We start from the raw sequence: 16,669 nt of genomic DNA, 5'->3' as shown, positions 1-16,669 counted from the left end.
TTTAGGCCTAGTTTAAGCCTGAAGACCTGGTTTAGTTCTTTTAGGGCTGGTTTAAGCCTGAAGACCTGGTTTAGTTCTTTTAGGGCTGGTTTAAGCCTGAAGACCTGGTTTAGTTCTTTTAGGGCTGGTTTAAGCCTGAAGACCTGGTTTAGTTCTTTTAGGCTGGTTTAAGCCTGAAGACCTGGTTTAGTTCTTTTAGGCCTAGTTTAAGCCTGAAGACCTGGTTTAGTTCTTTTAGGGCTGGTTTAAGCCTGAAGACCTGGTTTAGTTCTTTTAGGCCTAGTTTAAGCCTGAAGACCTGGTTTAGTTCTTTTAGGCTGGTTTAAGCCTGAAGACCTGGTTTAGTTCTTTTAGGGCTGGTTTAAGCCTGAAGACCTGGTTTAGTTCTTTTAGGCCTAGTTTAAGCCTGAAGACCTGGTTTAGTTCTTTTAGGGCTGGTTTAAGCCTGAAGACCTGGTTTAGTTCTTTTAGGCCTAGTTTAAGCCTGAAGACCTGGTTTAGTTCTTTTAGGCCTAGTTTAAGCCTGAAGACCTGGTTTAGTTCTTTTAGGCCTAGTTTAAGCCTGAAGACCTGGTTTAGTTCTTTTAGGCCTAGTTTAAGCCTGAAGACCTGGTTTAGTTCTTTTAGGCCTAGTTTAAGCCTGAAGACCTGGTTTAGTTCTTTTAGGCTGGTTTAAGCCTGAAGACCTGGTTTAGTTCTTTTAGGGCTGGTTTAAGCCTGAAGACCTGGTTTAGTTCTTTTAGGCCTAGTTTAAGCCTGAAGACCTGGTTTAGTTCTTTTAGGGCTGGTTTAAGCCTGAAGACCTGGTTTAGTTCTTTTAGGGCTGGTTTAAGCCTGAAGACCTGGTTTAGTTCTTTTAGGGCTGGTTTAAGCCTGAAGACCTGGTTTAGTTCTTTTAGGGCTGGTTTAAGCCTGAAGACCTGGTTTAGTTCTTTTAGGCTGGTTTAAGCCTGAAGACCTGGTTTAGTTCTTTTAGGCCTAGTTTAAGCCTGAAGACCTGGTTTAGTTCTTTTAGGCTGGTTTAAGCCTGAAGACCTGGTTTAGTTCTTTTAGGCCTAGTTTAAGCCTGAAGACCTGGTTTAGTTCTTTTAGGGCTGGTTTAAGCCTGAAGACCTGGTTTAGTTCTTTTAGGCCTAGTTTAAGCCTGAAGACCTGGTTTAGTTCTTTTAGGCCTAGTTTAAGCCTGAAGACCTGGTTTAGTTCTTTTAGGGCTGGTTTAAGCCTGAAGACCTGGTTTAGTTCTTTTAGGCCTAGTTTAAGCCTGAAGACCTGGTTTAGTTCTTTTAGGGCTGGTTTAAGCCTGAAGACCTGGTTTAGTTCTTTTAGGCCTAGTTTAAGCCTGAAGACCTGGTTTAGTTCTTTTAGGGCTGGTTTAAGCCTGAAGACCTGGTTTAGTTCTTTTAGGCCTAGTTTAAGCCTGAAGACCTGGTTTAGTTCTTTTAGGCTGGTTTAAGCCTGAAGACCTGGTTTAGTTCTTTTAGGGCTGGTTTAAGCCTGAAGACCTGGTTTAGTTCTTTTAGGCCTAGTTTAAGCCTGAAGACCTGGTTTAGTTCTTTTAGGCTGGTTTAAGCCTGAAGACCTGGTTTAGTTCTTTTAGGCCTAGTTTAAGCCTGAAGACCTGGTTTAGTTCTTTTAGGGCTGGTTTAAGCCTGAAGACCTGGTTTAGTTCTTTTAGGCCTAGTTTAAGCCTGAAGACCTGGTTTAGTTCTTTTAGGCCTAGTTTAAGCCTGAAGACCTGGTTTAGTTCTTTTAGGCCTAGTTTAAGCCTGAAGACCTGGTTTAGTTCTTTTAGGGCTGGTTTAAGCCTGAAGACCTGGTTTAGTTCTTTTAGGCCTAGTTTAAGCTTGAAGACCTGGTTTAGTTCTTTTAGGCCTAGTTTAAGCCTGAAGACCTGGTTTAGTTCTTTTAGGCCTAGTTTAAGCCTGAAGACCTGGTTTAGTTCTTTTAGGCCTAGTTTAAGCTTGAAGACCTGGTTTAGTTCTTTTAGGCCTAGTTTAAGCCTGAAGACCTGGTTTAGTTCTTTTAGGCCTAGTTTAAGCCTGAAGACCTGGTTTAGTTCTTTTAGGCCTAGTTTAAGCTTGAAGACCTGGTTTAGTTCTTTTAGGCCTAGTTTAAGCCTGAAGACCTGGTTTAGTTCTTTTAGGCCTAGTTTAAGCCTGAAGACCTGGTTTAGTTCTTTTAGGCTGGTTTAAGCCTGAAGACCTGGTTTAGTTCTTTTAGGCCTAGTTTAAGCCTGAAGACCTGGTTTAGTTCTTTTAGGCCTAGTTTAAGCCTGAAGACCTGGTTTAGTTCTTTTAGGCCTAGTTTAAGCTTGAAGACCTGGTTTAGTTCTTTTAGGCCTAGTTTAAGCCTGAAGACCTGGTTTAGTTCTTTTAGGCCTAGTTTAAGCTTGAAGACCTGGTTTAGTTCTTTTAGGGCTGGTTTAAGCCTGAAGACCTGGTTTAGTTCTTTTAGGCCTAGTTTAAGCCTGAAGACCTGGTTTAGTTCTTTTAGGCCTAGTTTAAGCCTGAAGACCTGGTTTAGTTCTTTTAGGGCTGGTTTAAGCCTGAAGACCTGGTTTAGTTCTTTTAGGGCTGGTTTAAGCCTGAACCATGTGGTAAACTCTATGTTCTGATGTTTGTCACAGTTAGAAGTTCAAAGGTCAAAGGGCCTCGTCACAGGGTTTGTTCAGTTTTGAGCCTTTTTGTGCAATCTTGGTTTAGGGCCTTGTAGGATTCTGGTCTGGTTAAGATTAGGTCCTGAGGTCCTGGTTTTAGGTCCTGGTTTTAGGTCCTGGTTTTAGGTCCTGGTTTTGAGGTCCTGGTTTTAGGTCCTGGTCTTGAGGTCCTGGTCTTGAGGTCCTGGTCTTGAGGTCCTGGTTTTAGGTCCTGGTTTTAGGTCCTGGTTTTAGGTCCTGGTTTTGAGGTCCTTGTTTTAGGTCCTGGTTTTGAGGTCCTGGTTTTGAGGTCCTGGTTTTGAGGTCCTGGTTTTGAGGTCCTTGTTTTAGGTCCTGGTTTTGAGGTCCTGGTTTTAGGTCCTGGTCTTGAGGTCCTGGTTTTAGGTCCTGGTTTTAGGTCCTGGTTTTGAGGTCCTTGTTTTAGGTCCTGGTTTTGAGGTCCTGGTCTTGAGGTCCTGGTTTTAGGTCCTGGTCTTGAGGTCCTTGTTTTAGGTCCTGGTTTTAGGTCCTGGTCTTGAGGTCCTGGTTTTAGGTCCTGGTTTTAGGTCCTGGTTTTGAGGTCCTTGTTTTAGGTCCTGGTCTTTAGGTCCTGGTTTTGAGGTCCTTGTTTTAGGTCCTGGTCTTGAGGTCCTGGTTTTAGGTCCTGGTCTTGAGGTCCTGGTCTTGAGGTCCTGGTTTTAGGTCCTGGTCTTGAGGTCCTGGTCTTGAGGTCCTGGTTTTAGGTCCTGGTCTTGAGGTCCTGGTTTTAGGTCCTGGTTTTAGGTACTGGTTTTGAGGTTCTTGTTTTAGGTCCTGGTTTTAGGTCCTGGTCTTGAGGTCCTGGTTTTAGGTCCTGGTTTTAGGTCCTGGTTTTGAGGTCCTTGTTTTAGGTCCTGGTTTTGAGGTCCTGGTTTTGAGGTCCTGGTTTTAGGTCCTGGTTTTGAGGTCCTTGTTTTAGGTCCTGGTTTTGAGGTCCTGGTTTTAGGTCCTGGTCTTGAGGTCCTGGTTTTAGGTCCTGGTTTTGAGGTCCTTGTTTTAGGTCCTGGTTTTGAGGTCCTGGTCTTGAGGTCCTGGTTTTAGGTCCTGGTCTTGAGGTCCTGGTCTTGAGGTCCTGGTTTTAGGTCCTGGTTTTAGGTCCTGGTTCTGAGGTCCTTGTTTTAGGTCCTGGTTTTAGGTCCTGGTTTTAGGTCCTGGTTTTAGGTCCTGGTCTTGAGGTCCTGGTTTTAGGTCCTGGTTTTAGGTCCTGGTTTTGAGGTCCTTGTTTTAGGTCCTGGTTTTGAGGTCCTGGTCCTGAGGTCCTGGTTTTAGGTCCTGGTCTTGAGGTCCTGGTCTTGAGGTCCTGGTTTTAGGTCCTGGTTTTAGGTCCTGGTTCTGAGGTCCTTGTTTTAGGTCCTGGTTTTAGGTCCTGGTTTTAGGTCCTGGTTTTAGGTCCTGGTTTTGAGGTCCTGGTCTTGAGGTCCTGGTTTTAGGTCCTGGTCTTGAGGTCCTGGTTTTAGGTCCTGGTCTTGAGGTCCTGGTTTTAGGTCCTGGTTTTAGGTACTGGTTTTGAGGTCCTTGTTTTAGGTCCTGGTTTTAGGTCCTGGTCTTGAGGTCCTGGTTTTAGATCCTGGTTTTAGGTCCTGGTCTTGAGGTCCTGGTTTTAGGTCCTGGTCTTGAGGTCCATAAATGACACAAACAGTTTTCAAGTTCATTCACATTTATGATAAAATTATTTTTTCATTTTCAACAGTTTTGATGAAATATTTGTTCCTAAATCTGAACCTAATATTTCCAGTCGAGCTTTGCAGCCTAAAGTATTTCTTTACGCTAACGTGTCCTAAGACTTCAAGTAGTGGAACCTTAAAAGTCCTTGGTATCGTTTCAGTCTTGTTTCGGTATCGTTTCGGTATCGTTTCGGTATCGTTGCGGTATCGTTGCTTAAACCGACACACTTTAAGGGTCGGGGGGTTAAACGCTTCTCGAACGTCTTCCAGGTTCCACGATTCCCGCCGGCTCCAGACACGGCTCCAGGTTTGAGGTCTTCCTGAACGGCTCCTTCCTGGTCCGCTCTGTGCAGCTGCAGGACCGGGGCCAGTACCTCTGCACCGCTCAGAACCGCTTCGGCTCCGACCGCAGCGTCATCACTTTAGCCGTCCAGACCCGACCGCCCACCATCCAGCCTGCCACGCCCACCCAGGTGTCGCTCTACCTGGGCCAGACCGCCACGCTGCATTGCTCCGCCTCCGGACGCCCCGCCCCTCAGGTCTCGTGGATTCTTCCGGATCGGACGTTTGTGAGGGACGTGGGGGCCATGTACACCCCACTGGCCCCGATAGTTCTGTTCTCCAACGGGACGCTGCAAATCCACTCCGCAAACTTCTCCAGCAAAGGCGATTACAAATGCATCGCGAGCAACGCGGCCGGAGCGGACACGGTTACGTACCACGTCCATGTGGCGGCGCTGCCTCCCGCCATCGGCGAGAAGGGGATGGACACGGTCGTCATTCAGCCAGGTACAATGACATGTGTGTCCTGTCTCATGTCCATTGTCCAGTGTCCTGTGTCCTGAGTCCTGCTGCTGGTTGTGTGTGTCCTGTCCTGTGTCCAGTGTCCTGAGTGCAGCTGCTGGTCGTGTGTGTCCTGTCTCATGTCCTGTGTCCTGTGTCCTGAGTGCAGCTGCTGGTCGTGTGTGTCCTGTCTCATGTCCTGTGTCCTGTGTCCTGAGTGCAGCTGCTGGTCGTGTGTGTCCTGTCTCATGTCCTGTGTCCTGTGTCCTGAGTGCAGCTGCTGGTCGTGTGTGTCCTGTCTCATGTCCTGTGTCCTGTGTCCTGAGTGCAGCTGCTGGTCGTGTGTGTCCTGTCTCATGTCCAGTGTCCTGTGTCCTGAGTGCAGCTGCTGGTCGTGTGTGTCCTGTCTCATGTCCTGTGTCCTGTGTCCTGAGTGCAGCTGCTGGTCGTGTGTGTCCTGTCTCATGTCCTGTGTCCTGTGTCCTGAGTGCAGCTGCTGGTCGTGTGTGTCCTGTCTCATGTCCAGTGTCCTGTGTCCTGAGTGCAGCTGCTGGTCGTGTGTGTCCTGTCTCATGTCCTGTGTCCTGTGTCCTGAGTGCAGCTGCTGGTCGTGTGTGTCCTGTCTCATGTCCTGTGTCCTGTGTCCTGTGTCCTGAGTGCAGCTGCTGGTCGTGTGTGTCCTGTCTCATGTCCTGTGTCCAGTGTCCTGAGTGCAGCTGCTGGTCGTGTGTGTCCTGTCTCATGTCCTGTGTCCTGTGTCCTGAGTGCAGCTGCTGGTTGTGTGTGTCCTGTCTCATGTCCAGTGTCCTGTGTCCTGAGTGCAGCTGCTGGTCGTGTGTGTCCTGTCTCATGTCCTGTGTCCTGTGTCCTGAGTGCAGCTGCTGGTCGTGTGTGTCCTGTCTCATGTCCTGTGTCCTGTGTCCTGAGTGCAGCTGCTGGTCGTGTGTGTCCTGTCTCATGTCCAGTGTCCTGTGTCCTGAGTGCAGCTGCTGGTCGTGTGTGTCCTGTCTCATGTCCTGTGTCCTGTGTCCTGAGTGCAGCTGCTGGTCGTGTGTGTCCTGTCTCATGTCCTGTGTCCTGTGTCCTGAGTGCAGCTGCTGGTCGTGTGTGTCCTGTCTCATGTCCTGTGTCCTGTGTCCTGAGTGCAGCTGCTGGTCGTGTGTGTCCTGTCTCATGTCCTGTGTCCAGTGTCCTGAGTGCAGCTGCTGGTCGTGTGTGTCCTGTCTCATGTCCTGTGTCCTGTGTCCTGAGTGCAGCTGCTGGTCGTGTGTGTCTTGTCTCATGTCCTGTGTCCTGAGTCCTGCTGCTGGTTGTGTGTGTCCTGTCCTGTGTCCAGTGTCCTGAGTGCAGCTGCTGGTCGTGTGTGTCCTGTCTCATGTCCAGTGTCCAGTGTCCTGAGTGCAGCTGCTGGTCGTGTGTGTCCTGTCTCATGTCCAGTGTCCAGTGTCCTGAGTGCAGCTGCTGGTCGTGTGTGTCCTGTCTCATTGTCCAGTGTCCTGAGTCCTGCTGCTGGTCGTGTGTGTCCTGTCTCATGTCCTGTGTCCTGTGTCCTGAGTGCAGCTGCTGGTCGTGTGTGTCCTGTCTCATGTCCTGTGTCCTGTGTCCTGAGTGCAGCTGCTGGTCGTGTGTGTCCTGTCTCATGTCCTGTGTCCTGTGTCCTGAGTGCAGCTGCTGGTCGTGTGTGTCCTGTCTCATGTCCAGTGTCCTGTGTCCTGAGTGCAGCTGCTGGTCGTGTGTGTCCTGTCTCATGTCCTGTGTCCAGTGTCCTGAGTGCAGCTGCTGGTCGTGTGTGTCCTGTCTCATGTCCTGTGTCCAGTGTCCTGAGTGCAGCTGCTGGTCGTGTGTGTCTTGTCTCATGTCCAGTGTCCTGTGTCCTGAGTGCAGCTGCTGGTCGTGTGTGTCTTGTCTCATGTCCAGTGTCCTGTGTCCTGAGTGCAGCTGCTGGTCGTGTGTGTCTTGTCTCATGTCCAGTGTCCTGTGTCCTGAGTGCAGCTGCTGGTTGTGTGTGTCCTGTCTCTTGTCCAGTGTCCAGTGTCCTGAGTCCTGCTGCTGGTCGTGTGTGTCCTGTCTCATGTCCAGTGTCCTGTGTCCTGAGTGCAGCTGCTGGTCGTGTGTGTCCTGTCTCATGTCCAGTGTCCTGTGTCCTGAGTGCAGCTGCTGGTCGTGTGTGTCCTGTCTCATGTCCTGTGTCCAGTGTCCTGAGTGCAGCTGCTGGTCGTGTGTGTCCTGTCTCATGTCCTGTGTCCTGTGTCCTGAGTGCAGCTGCTGGTCGTGTGTGTCCTGTCTCATGTCCAGTGTCCTGTGTCCTGAGTGCAGCTGCTGGTCGTGTGTGTCCTGTCTCATGTCCAGTGTCCTGTGTCCTGAGTGCAGCTGCTGGTCGTGTGTGTCCTGTCTCATGTCCTGTGTCCAGTGTCCTGAGTGCAGCTGCTGGTCGTGTGTGTCCTGTCTCATGTCCTGTGTCCAGTGTCCTGAGTGCAGCTGCTGGTCGTGTGTGTCTTGTCTCATGTCCAGTGTCCTGTGTCCTGAGTGCAGCTGCTGGTCGTGTGTGTCTTGTCTCATGTCCAGTGTCCTGTGTCCTGAGTGCAGCTGCTGGTCGTGTGTGTCTTGTCTCATGTCCAGTGTCCTGTGTCCTGAGTGCAGCTGCTGGTCGTGTGTGTCCTGTCTCTTGTCCAGTGTCCAGTGTCCTGAGTGCAGCTGCTGGTCGTGTGTGTCCTGTCTCTTGTCCAGTGTCCAGTGTCCTGAGTTCTGCTGCTGGTTGTGTGTTTCCAGGTCGTAGTGTGTACCTTCACTGCTCTGTCAGAGGAGAACCAGCTCCGGTCCTGAAGTGGACCGTCCCCAGTGGTCTCTCCGTCAAACCCTCACAGTTTGTGGGACGCAAACTCTTCGTCTTCCCCAACGGGACGCTCTACATTAAGAGCGTGGAGCCCTCTGATGGTGGGAGGTAGGACTTTTTACCCACATGATTTGTAAAAAGACTTTTCGTTCAATGGAAGAAAAGACCAACCACTGCACAAACGACTCAAACTGACAGAAGACCCTAAACTTCTGCTTTATGTCTCTGTGAAGGAGCCAGCGCTTGTTCACCACTCGCACCAGTCAATGTTCCAAATATAAGATGTAAACAATATACAGAGATAAGCTCCTCCCACAGGGCTGTAGCTCCTCCCACATGGCTGTAGCTCCTCCCGCAGGACTGTAGCTCCTCCCACAGGGCTGTAGCTCCTCCCACAGGGCTGTAGCTCCTCCCACAGGGCTGTAGCTCCTCCCACAGGGCTGTAGCTCCTCCCGCAGGACTGTAGCTCCTCCCGCAGGGCTGTAGCTCCTCCCACAGGGCTGTAGCTCCTCCCGCATGGCTGTAGCTCCTCCCACAGGGCTGTAGCTCCTCCCACAGGGCTGTAGCTCCTCCCACAGGGCTGTAGCTCCTCCCACATGGCTGTAGCTCCTCCCGCAGGGCTGTAGCTCCTCCCGCAGGGCTGTAGCTCCTCCCACAGGGCTGTAGCTCCTCCCGCATGGCTGTAGCTCCTCCCGCATGGCTGTAGCTCCTCCCACAGGGCTGTAGCTCCTCCCACAGGGCTGTGTACAGTCTCAGTCCAGAACCAGATTTGCAGTTGTCTTTATGGTGACTTTGTACTTTATTTACAACACTTTACTTACGGGACTTTAGCACATTTACATCATAAAAGAGGAGATTTGAACACGTTTAACAGACTCAGTATGACAGCAGTTAATTAAAGGTTTAAACCATTATTGAAGATAAATGTTATAATCACTGCAGGGACTTGCTAAAGTATTCACCCCTGGAACATTTCCACGTTCTGACACGACATGATCACAAACTTAATTAAAAATATATTGGCCTTTTCTGAGAAAGCGGCACAAACGAGTGAAGTGAACAAAATATACTTATTATAATTAAATCAACTGTTATTTTAGAGGTCGACAAATCAGCGATTCCTTTTTCAATGCGTTAAACAATTATTTCTGTTGAGACGTTTTAAATACTTTTGAACCAAATAAATGTGTAAACAACATTACATGTGAGAATATTTATGAATAAAATGTATTATTGATGAAAATCTGAAACTGTTTATTCCTTTTCTATATTTTGATGTGATAATCCCTCTATCTTTGTTACAAAAGGTCTTTTTGGTTTGTGTTTAGATTCTTTGTAGTCCAGATACGATGATGAAAATAGGACTAAGATTCTTTATTTAACATATTTATACATATTACATATTTATATATTCATATTACATATTTATATATTCATATTAGATATTTATATATTCATATTACATTTTGTAATGTATATTATGTTCTGCAGATACGAGTGTTTGGCCACGAATCCCGTCGGTTTAGCCAAACGAACCGTCCAGATTGACGTGTCTGCAGATTACCCATCATTCCCGGCTCCTGTCCCTGTCCCTGTCCCCGGCCCTGGCCCTGGCCCTGCGCCGCCTCCTCACAGCGCCCCCTCCAGGCTCCACACTGTCACTGCCATGTACGGATCTGCTGTTTATCTGCACTGCCCAGAGTCCAGCGGCTCCAAGAGAGGAACCGTCTGGAAGCTGCCGTCCAACACGCTGCTGGACTTCAGATACAGGTCAGTGTGTGTCCAGGGGTCGAGGGTCATGTGACCGTCCAACACGCTGCTGGACTTCAGATACAGGTCAGTGTGTGTCCAGGGGTCGAGGGTCATGTGACCGTCCAACACGCTGCTGGACTTCAGATACAGGTCAGTGTGTGTCCAGGGGTCGAGGGTCATGTGACCGTCCAACACGCTGCTGGACTTCAGATACAGGTCAGTGTGTGTCCAGGGGTCGAGGGTCATGTGACCGTCCAACACGCTGCTGGACTTCAGATACAGGTCAGTGTGTGTCCAGGGGTCGAGGGTCATGTGACCGTCCAACACGCTGCTGGACTTCAGATACAGGTCAGTGTGTGTCCAGGGGTCGAGGGTCATGTGACCGTCCAACACGCTGCTGGACTTCAGATACAGGTCAGTGTGTGTCCAGGGGTCGAGGGTCATGTGACCGTCCAACACGCTGCTGGACTTCAGATACAGGTCAGTCTGTGTCCAGGGGTCGAGGGTCATGTGACCGTCCAACACGCTGCTGGACTTCAGATACAGGTCAGTGTGTGTCCAGGGGTCGAGGGTCATGTGACCGTCCAACACGCTGCTGGACTTCAGATACAGGTCAGTGTGTGTCCAGGGGTCGAGGGTCATGTGACCGTCCAACACGCTGCTGGACTTCAGATACGGGTCAGTGTGTGTCCAGGGGTCGAGGGTCATGTGACCGTCCAACACGCTGCTGGACTTCAGATACAGGTCAGTGTGTGTCCAGGGGTCGAGGGTCATGTGACCGTCCAACACGCTGCTGGACTTCAGATACAGGTCAGTGTGTGTCCAGGGGTCGAGGGTCATGTGACCGTCCAACACGCTGCTGGACTTCAGATACAGGTCAGTGTGTGTCCAGTGTCTGCCGCGCTGACCATACGTGTGATCTGGTCTCCTCAGCCCGGAGCGGCCCCTGAGAGCCTTCAGGAACGGGACCCTGAGGATCCTTCAGCTGACGGAGGCCGACGCTGGGAGCTACGCCTGCATGTTCCACCGGGCCAAAGGCGACGACGTGGAGCTGTTTCAGGTGCTGAATGTTACTCTCTCTTTCCCATAGAATCAGAAACATAAAACTAAACAAACAAAAGTAAATCACCATCATTCGATTATTTGGGACGGTTACTTGGGCCATGAAACAAAAGGCAGCACATGGACAGAATCTATGACCAAATAAAGGCATAAAACAAGGTGTGAGAATACAAATATACGTTGAATATAAGATAGTATATTGTATTTGTGACCGTTAAACAGCACTTGTGTTTTCCAGGTGGAGGTGCTGATGACTCCGCCCAGGATTGAACACGTGAGAACGGCCCAGACCAGAGTTCCTCATGGAGAGAACTTCCAGGTACAAACCAGCACGACTCGTGTACAATCCAGGTCAGGATGTACGGCTACAAAAGTACTTACAAAAGCACTTACAAAAGTACTTAGTGGTTATTTAATTAATCCATAAATCAAAATCCGTTCATGAAGTTCACGATGGGCCCTTTACACGATGGGCCCTTTACACGATGGGCCGTTTACACGATGGGCCCTTTACACGATGGGCCCTTTACACTATGGGCCCTTTACACGATGGGCCACCAAACAAAAATATACAAATAAAACAACTAGAAAGATGTTTTGCTGCTGTATCTGTACTTTTACCAGTGTAAAACATGTTCCATCAGGTGCACTCTCTAACCTCTCCGTGGCGCCCCCTGCAGGTGGACTGTGTCGTCTCTGGCCTGCCGGACCCCGAGGTCTCCTGGAGCCTTCCGGACGGCACTCTGATCAACAACGCGCTCCAGTCGGACGACAGCGGGACCCGACAGCGCCGCTACGTCATCTTCACCAACGGAACGCTGCTGCTCCACCAGATGGACAAGAACGACGAGGGCGACTACACCTGCACCGCCAAGAACAAGCTCGGCACGGACGAGCGCAAAGTCAGCGTCAAAGTCGGGCCCAATGCGCCGCGCATCAAGGCCAAGTCGCCGTCTCCGCTCGCCGTGCGACTGGGAGATGTGGCGAGACTCAGCTGCGACGCGACGGGAGAACCGGCGCCGAGGATCATGTGGATATCCCCCAGAAACACCGCGATTCCAACTTTGTCGAGCAAATATGAGATCTTGAACAATGGGATGCTGCTGGTTAAGAAAGTCGCGATTTCCGACGAAGGGAAATACGTTTGCGTGGCCAGAAACTCAGCGGGAGACGACGTCAAAAACGTGAAACTCGAAGTCGAGCCACAAGAGCCGAGCGTGAACGGTCAGCGAGGGAAAGGTTTCGGCAAAGTTACGGCCGTGTCTTACCAAACGGCGCTGCTGGACTGTCACGTTGAAGCCAAACCGGAGCCGAGGGTCTGGTGGGTCAATCCTTACGGACAATCCTTCGCCGTCGGTTATCTCGGAGGGCGTTTCCAAGTGCACCGCAACGGGAGCCTGGAGATACGCGGAGTGCGCAAAAACGACGAAGGGCGCTACACGTGCTTTGCCAAAAACGCGCTCGGCGAGTCGGCGCTGACGGTGGAGGTGGAGGTGGCGTCGTTGGCCGAGAAGCCCAGCTTTGCCTTTCCGAACATCGAGATAATCCCGATCAGGCAGGACGGCGCGGCGGTGGCGTTGGCGTGCGCGGCGAGGGGGAAGCCACACCCGGACTTCGCGTGGCTGCTTCCGAACGGGACGATGCTGCCCCCCGGTGTGAGGTTACACAGGTTTCACCATTATTCCAATAACGGGACGCTAAAGATCTCAAGGCCTGAACTCAGCGATAAAGGAGTTTACAGGTGTCTGGCCAAAAACGTGGCGGGACAAGCGGAGAAACGCTACGCGCTGGAGGCGGGACGCAGGCCGCTCATCCGGGGCTCGGCAGGTGAGGCTTTGATCTGCCGCAATTCTACTTTAAACATGTTTTAAAGTGTGGTTTTTTTTACATCATTCACAAAGGTTTCCGCCCTCTTTTAAAGGTGCCATATCATGCTTTTGTTCACGTTTCGTAGTCTATCCTAAGTGTATCATTGATAATAATAAGTGTTGTCCAACACCCTTATCATAAGAGTTCAGAAATATCACCCAGACCTTGGACCCCCTCACCAACCCGGAAATGTAGACGGCTTGGTTTGATATTCGCCCCCACCCTTGTGAAGAGCCATCTGGCTCCCCCGCCCAACCCGTGACGTAGTCTCAGAGCGCGTGTGTGCCCCGCCCACCCCGGAGATGGTGGGGGTGTAAACAGAGGCAGAGGTGACAGCGTGGACAGAGCCGCACGCGAGAATCAACATTCTATTTATCATGGCGGTGCGTAGACCTGAGCCTTATGTTCTGGACCCAGAGTCAGACCCAGAGTTTGAAGTGCAGCAGTAGAAGTACCACGACGACTGCAGCAGGATGTTTTCGTTTGGTAAATAATCAGCGCGGAGCCGGGGGGAAGGGGGCGGGAGGGGGATTGAGAGGGGGGAGGGTGAGGGGGGATGGTGACGCGTGCCTGTGGTTATGACCCGGTCTTGCCCCACCCCCCGTCAGTTTGGAGATTGGAGGAAAGGAGATAGTCTGTACTATAGCTAAACACTGTGGGAATCAATCTAAAAAACACTCTGGACATTTATGAAGCACAAATAGCAATGTAAGAAGGTTAAAAGCTCTGAAAAGTCCATTTTGCATGTTATGGGACCTTTAAGGTCGTTTCATCTGCACACTCAAAGTACAAGACAAATCACGATCGGGCGCGTGCGATCAAGCGCGCGTGCGATCGGGCGCGTGCGATCGAGGGGTGCGATCGGGCGCGTGCAATCGAGGGGTGCGATCGGGCGCGTGCGATCGAGGGGTGCGATCGGGCGCGTGCGATCGAGGGGTGCGATCGGGCGCGTGCGATCGAGGGGTGCGATCGGGCGCGTGCGATCGAGGGGTGCGATCGGGCGCGTGCGATCGAGGGGTGCGATCAGGCGTGTGCAATCGAGCGTTCCCTGGCGTTTTCTGAATCCTAACCCCTGTGTCTCTGCTCAGGCGCGCTGAAGGTCACGTTCGGCCGGTCTCTGCTCCTGCCGTGCTCCGCAGACGGCTGGCCTCTGCCCTCCGTCTCCTGGACCCTCCCCAACGACGTCGTTCTAGACTCGCCGCAGACCGTCAGCCGTGTAACCGTCTTCGCCAACGGCACGCTCCTCGTCCGGCACGTGGCCACCGTCGACAAGGGCACGTACACCTGCCGGGCGGCCAACTCGCACGGCGCGGCCACGGCCTCCTTCCCTGTGGCGGTGACCGTTCACCCGCCGCGCATCACCAGCGGCCTGAGCGCCATCACCCGCATCGGGCGGGGCACGACGGTGAGCCTCGCCTGCGTCGCCGCCGGCATTCCCGAGCCGGAGGTTTCCTGGACGCTGCCGGGGAGGACGACCATCTTCCCACGCAATCGCTTCACGGTGCAGCGCGGCGTTCACGTGACGGACGAGGGGAGTCTGGTCATTCAGAACCCGGTGCTCACCAACTCTGGGATCTACAAGTGTAACGCCAAGAACGCCTTCGGGACGGACTTCAGATCCACGTATCTGCAAGTGGTTTAGAGCCAGGGCGCGGTCGGGATTTACATGTGGCAAACAGAGGCCAGGAAGAGGCGGGACAGCAAAGGGAAGAGGCGGGACAGCACAGGGAAGAGGCGGGACAGCACAGGGAAGAGGCGGGACAGCACAGGGAAGAGGCGGGACAGCAGAGGGAAGAGGCGGGACAGCAGAGGGAAGAGGCGGGACAGCAGAGGGAAGAGGCGGGACAGCAGAGGGAAGAGGCGGGACAGCAGAGGGAAGAGGCGGGACAGCAGAGGGAAGAGGCGGGACAGCAGAGGGAAGAGGCGGGACAGCACAGGGAAGAGGCGGGACAGCAGAGGGAAGAGTCGGGACAGCAGAGGGAAGAGTCGGGACAGAAGAGGCGTTTTCAAGGACGATTTTTCTCGTTTTTCACGTCTGGAAAAGCGGCCAATTGTTTTCCAGGTTTTCCAGGTTTTCCAGGATGTGTCTGAACCCTGATCAAGCGTTTGCCCTCTGACCAGAGAGTCGCTGGTTTGATTGTCGCGTCCCTGAGGTTGCAAAGCGGCAGGAAATTCTTTGAATTTTGCCTCGGGAATTTGAGAAAAATAACAAATTGTCAAACGACTTATGAAACATATTTTTACCATGTTATCAAAACATTTCTCACACAATTAATACAACAAGTACAACGAGTACAAAAGTAAAAGTACTGTGCCTAGTAAAGTACTTGATTTGACCTTTGTTGACCAAAAGTCGCCGCATTTAACGCCTAAAACTGTTTTTATCTGTGTGAAGTACTTTTTACTCTGAAACTACATTTTCGAGCAGGTACTTTAAAACTTTTACTGAAGTAGTTATTTGAATGTGATACTTTGCCTTGCTGTGTGTAGTTTTGTACATTTATTGTCTTTATGTAAATTACCAATAATGTTTACAGTTTTACTTCATTAAAATGTTATGTTAATTATTCACTTATTATGTGTTAAAACTAAGTATCTGCTTTGTATATAAAAAATAAAGTGTTGACTTTTTGTATTTATAATTATGTGTTTGAGTGTATTATCCACAATTTAACATATAATAAACGTGGAGCGGCCTCCTGCTGGTGCCAGAGTCAGGACTAAACATGGAGCGGCCTCCTGCTGGTGCCAGAGTCAGGACTAAACATGGACCGGCCTCCTGCTGGTGCCAGAGTCAGGACTAAACATGGACCGGCCTCCTGCTGGTGCCAGAGTCAGGACTAAACATGGAGCGGCCTCCTGCTGGTGCCAGAGTCAGGACTAAACATGGAGCGGCCTCCTGCTGGTGCCAGAGTCAGGCCTCCTGCTGGTGCCAGAGTCAGGACTAAACATGGACCGGCCTCCTGCTGGTGCCAGAGTCAGGACTAAACATGGACCGGCCTCCTGCTGGTGCCAGAGTCTCTGAGGGCGACAGTGAAAAATGGATTAAACAATGTTCATAGGGACATTTATCTAAGTTTAATCCTTAGACAAATGTCCCAGAGTCCTTTGTCCTTAGACCCTCCATCTCGACAAGAAAAAACTACAAAAAACCTCTTTGGGAAAAAGTATAAACCTGCAGGAGTTCCACAGTGAAGGAGGAGAACCAGTTCTTCGGGAGGAGAAACAGTTCTTCAGGAGGAGAACCAGTTCTTGAGGCAGATGAAATGTGTCTGTTCCACTCTCGACAGGAAGTGAGAGAAGAAGAAGAAAAGACAACAAACAAACAAAAGTGAAGTTAAATAGTAAATATAGTTTGTTATAATAAGTGTTTCTCAGAGTCAGAGCTCATACTTCCCCAGACACACTTCTGTTCCTCACTGTCCTGAACATTTAACCCTGTGTCGCCTCAACGCCTTTAACATGGACAGGAGCTCTACCTCCTACTGTGCTTTTAGAGACTCTTGGCACCACCAGAAGGCCGGCATTTAGAGAGTGAAGAGCTCTGTTTGGATGAGATGGTTCTATATCATCTTTGAGGTGGGAGGGGCCATGTCATTTATGGCTTTGTAAGTCAGGAGGAGGAGTTTAAATGTGATTCTAAACTGGACAGGAGCCAGTGAAGAGACTCCAGCGCCGGCGTAATGTGCTCTCTTCTTTTTGTTCCTGTTAGTAATCTTGCTGCATTTTGAACCAGTTGAAAGCTTTTTATGGAGCTTTTAGGACACGCTGCAAGCAGGGAGTTACAGTAGTCTAATCTAGTCGTTACAAATGCATGGATAAGTTTTTCAGCTTCGCTTTTAGGCAGGATTCTTCTGAGTAAACAGAACTGGACCCAGTGCTGACCCCTGAGGCACACCATAAGTTACTTTAGAACAAGGGGAGGAGCTCTGGTTTACAAGAACAAACTGGTACCTATCAGATAAATAGGATGTAAAGCAGCTGAGGGCGGGGCCTCTGACACCTACTGCAGTAGAATGTTGTGGTTGATGG

The 16,669-nt window shown here is 50.7% G+C and overlaps 1 protein-coding gene across 1 annotated transcript in view; it reads left to right on the top strand.

Moving 5' to 3' along the window:
* LOC140372532 (matrix-remodeling-associated protein 5) overlaps positions 1-14,319 on the top strand; it is a gene marked incomplete at its 5' end in the record, with an annotated part of 49,894 nt that extends 35,575 nt beyond the window's left edge. The window contains 7 exons of the mRNA XM_072459663.1: positions 4,609-5,127; positions 7,891-8,062; positions 9,446-9,724; positions 10,640-10,766; positions 11,007-11,087; positions 11,449-12,595; positions 13,726-14,319. Coding sequence (XP_072315764.1) covers positions 4,609-5,127; positions 7,891-8,062; positions 9,446-9,724; positions 10,640-10,766; positions 11,007-11,087; positions 11,449-12,595; positions 13,726-14,279 — 2,879 coding nt within the window. The remainder of the gene's footprint in view (positions 1-4,608; positions 5,128-7,890; positions 8,063-9,445; positions 9,725-10,639; positions 10,767-11,006; positions 11,088-11,448; positions 12,596-13,725) is intronic.
* Between the last annotated feature and the right edge of the window lie 2,350 nt (positions 14,320-16,669).

Source organism: Eucyclogobius newberryi, unplaced genomic scaffold (genome assembly GCF_026437365.1).
Source record: "Eucyclogobius newberryi isolate DKJ021-1_F unplaced genomic scaffold, fEucNew1.0.hap1 SCAF_243, whole genome shotgun sequence".
Lineage (NCBI taxonomy): Eukaryota > Metazoa > Chordata > Actinopteri > Gobiiformes > Gobiidae > Eucyclogobius > Eucyclogobius newberryi.
Note: the sequence above shows the minus strand (reverse complement) of the source record. Positions and strands in the feature narration are given on the sequence as shown.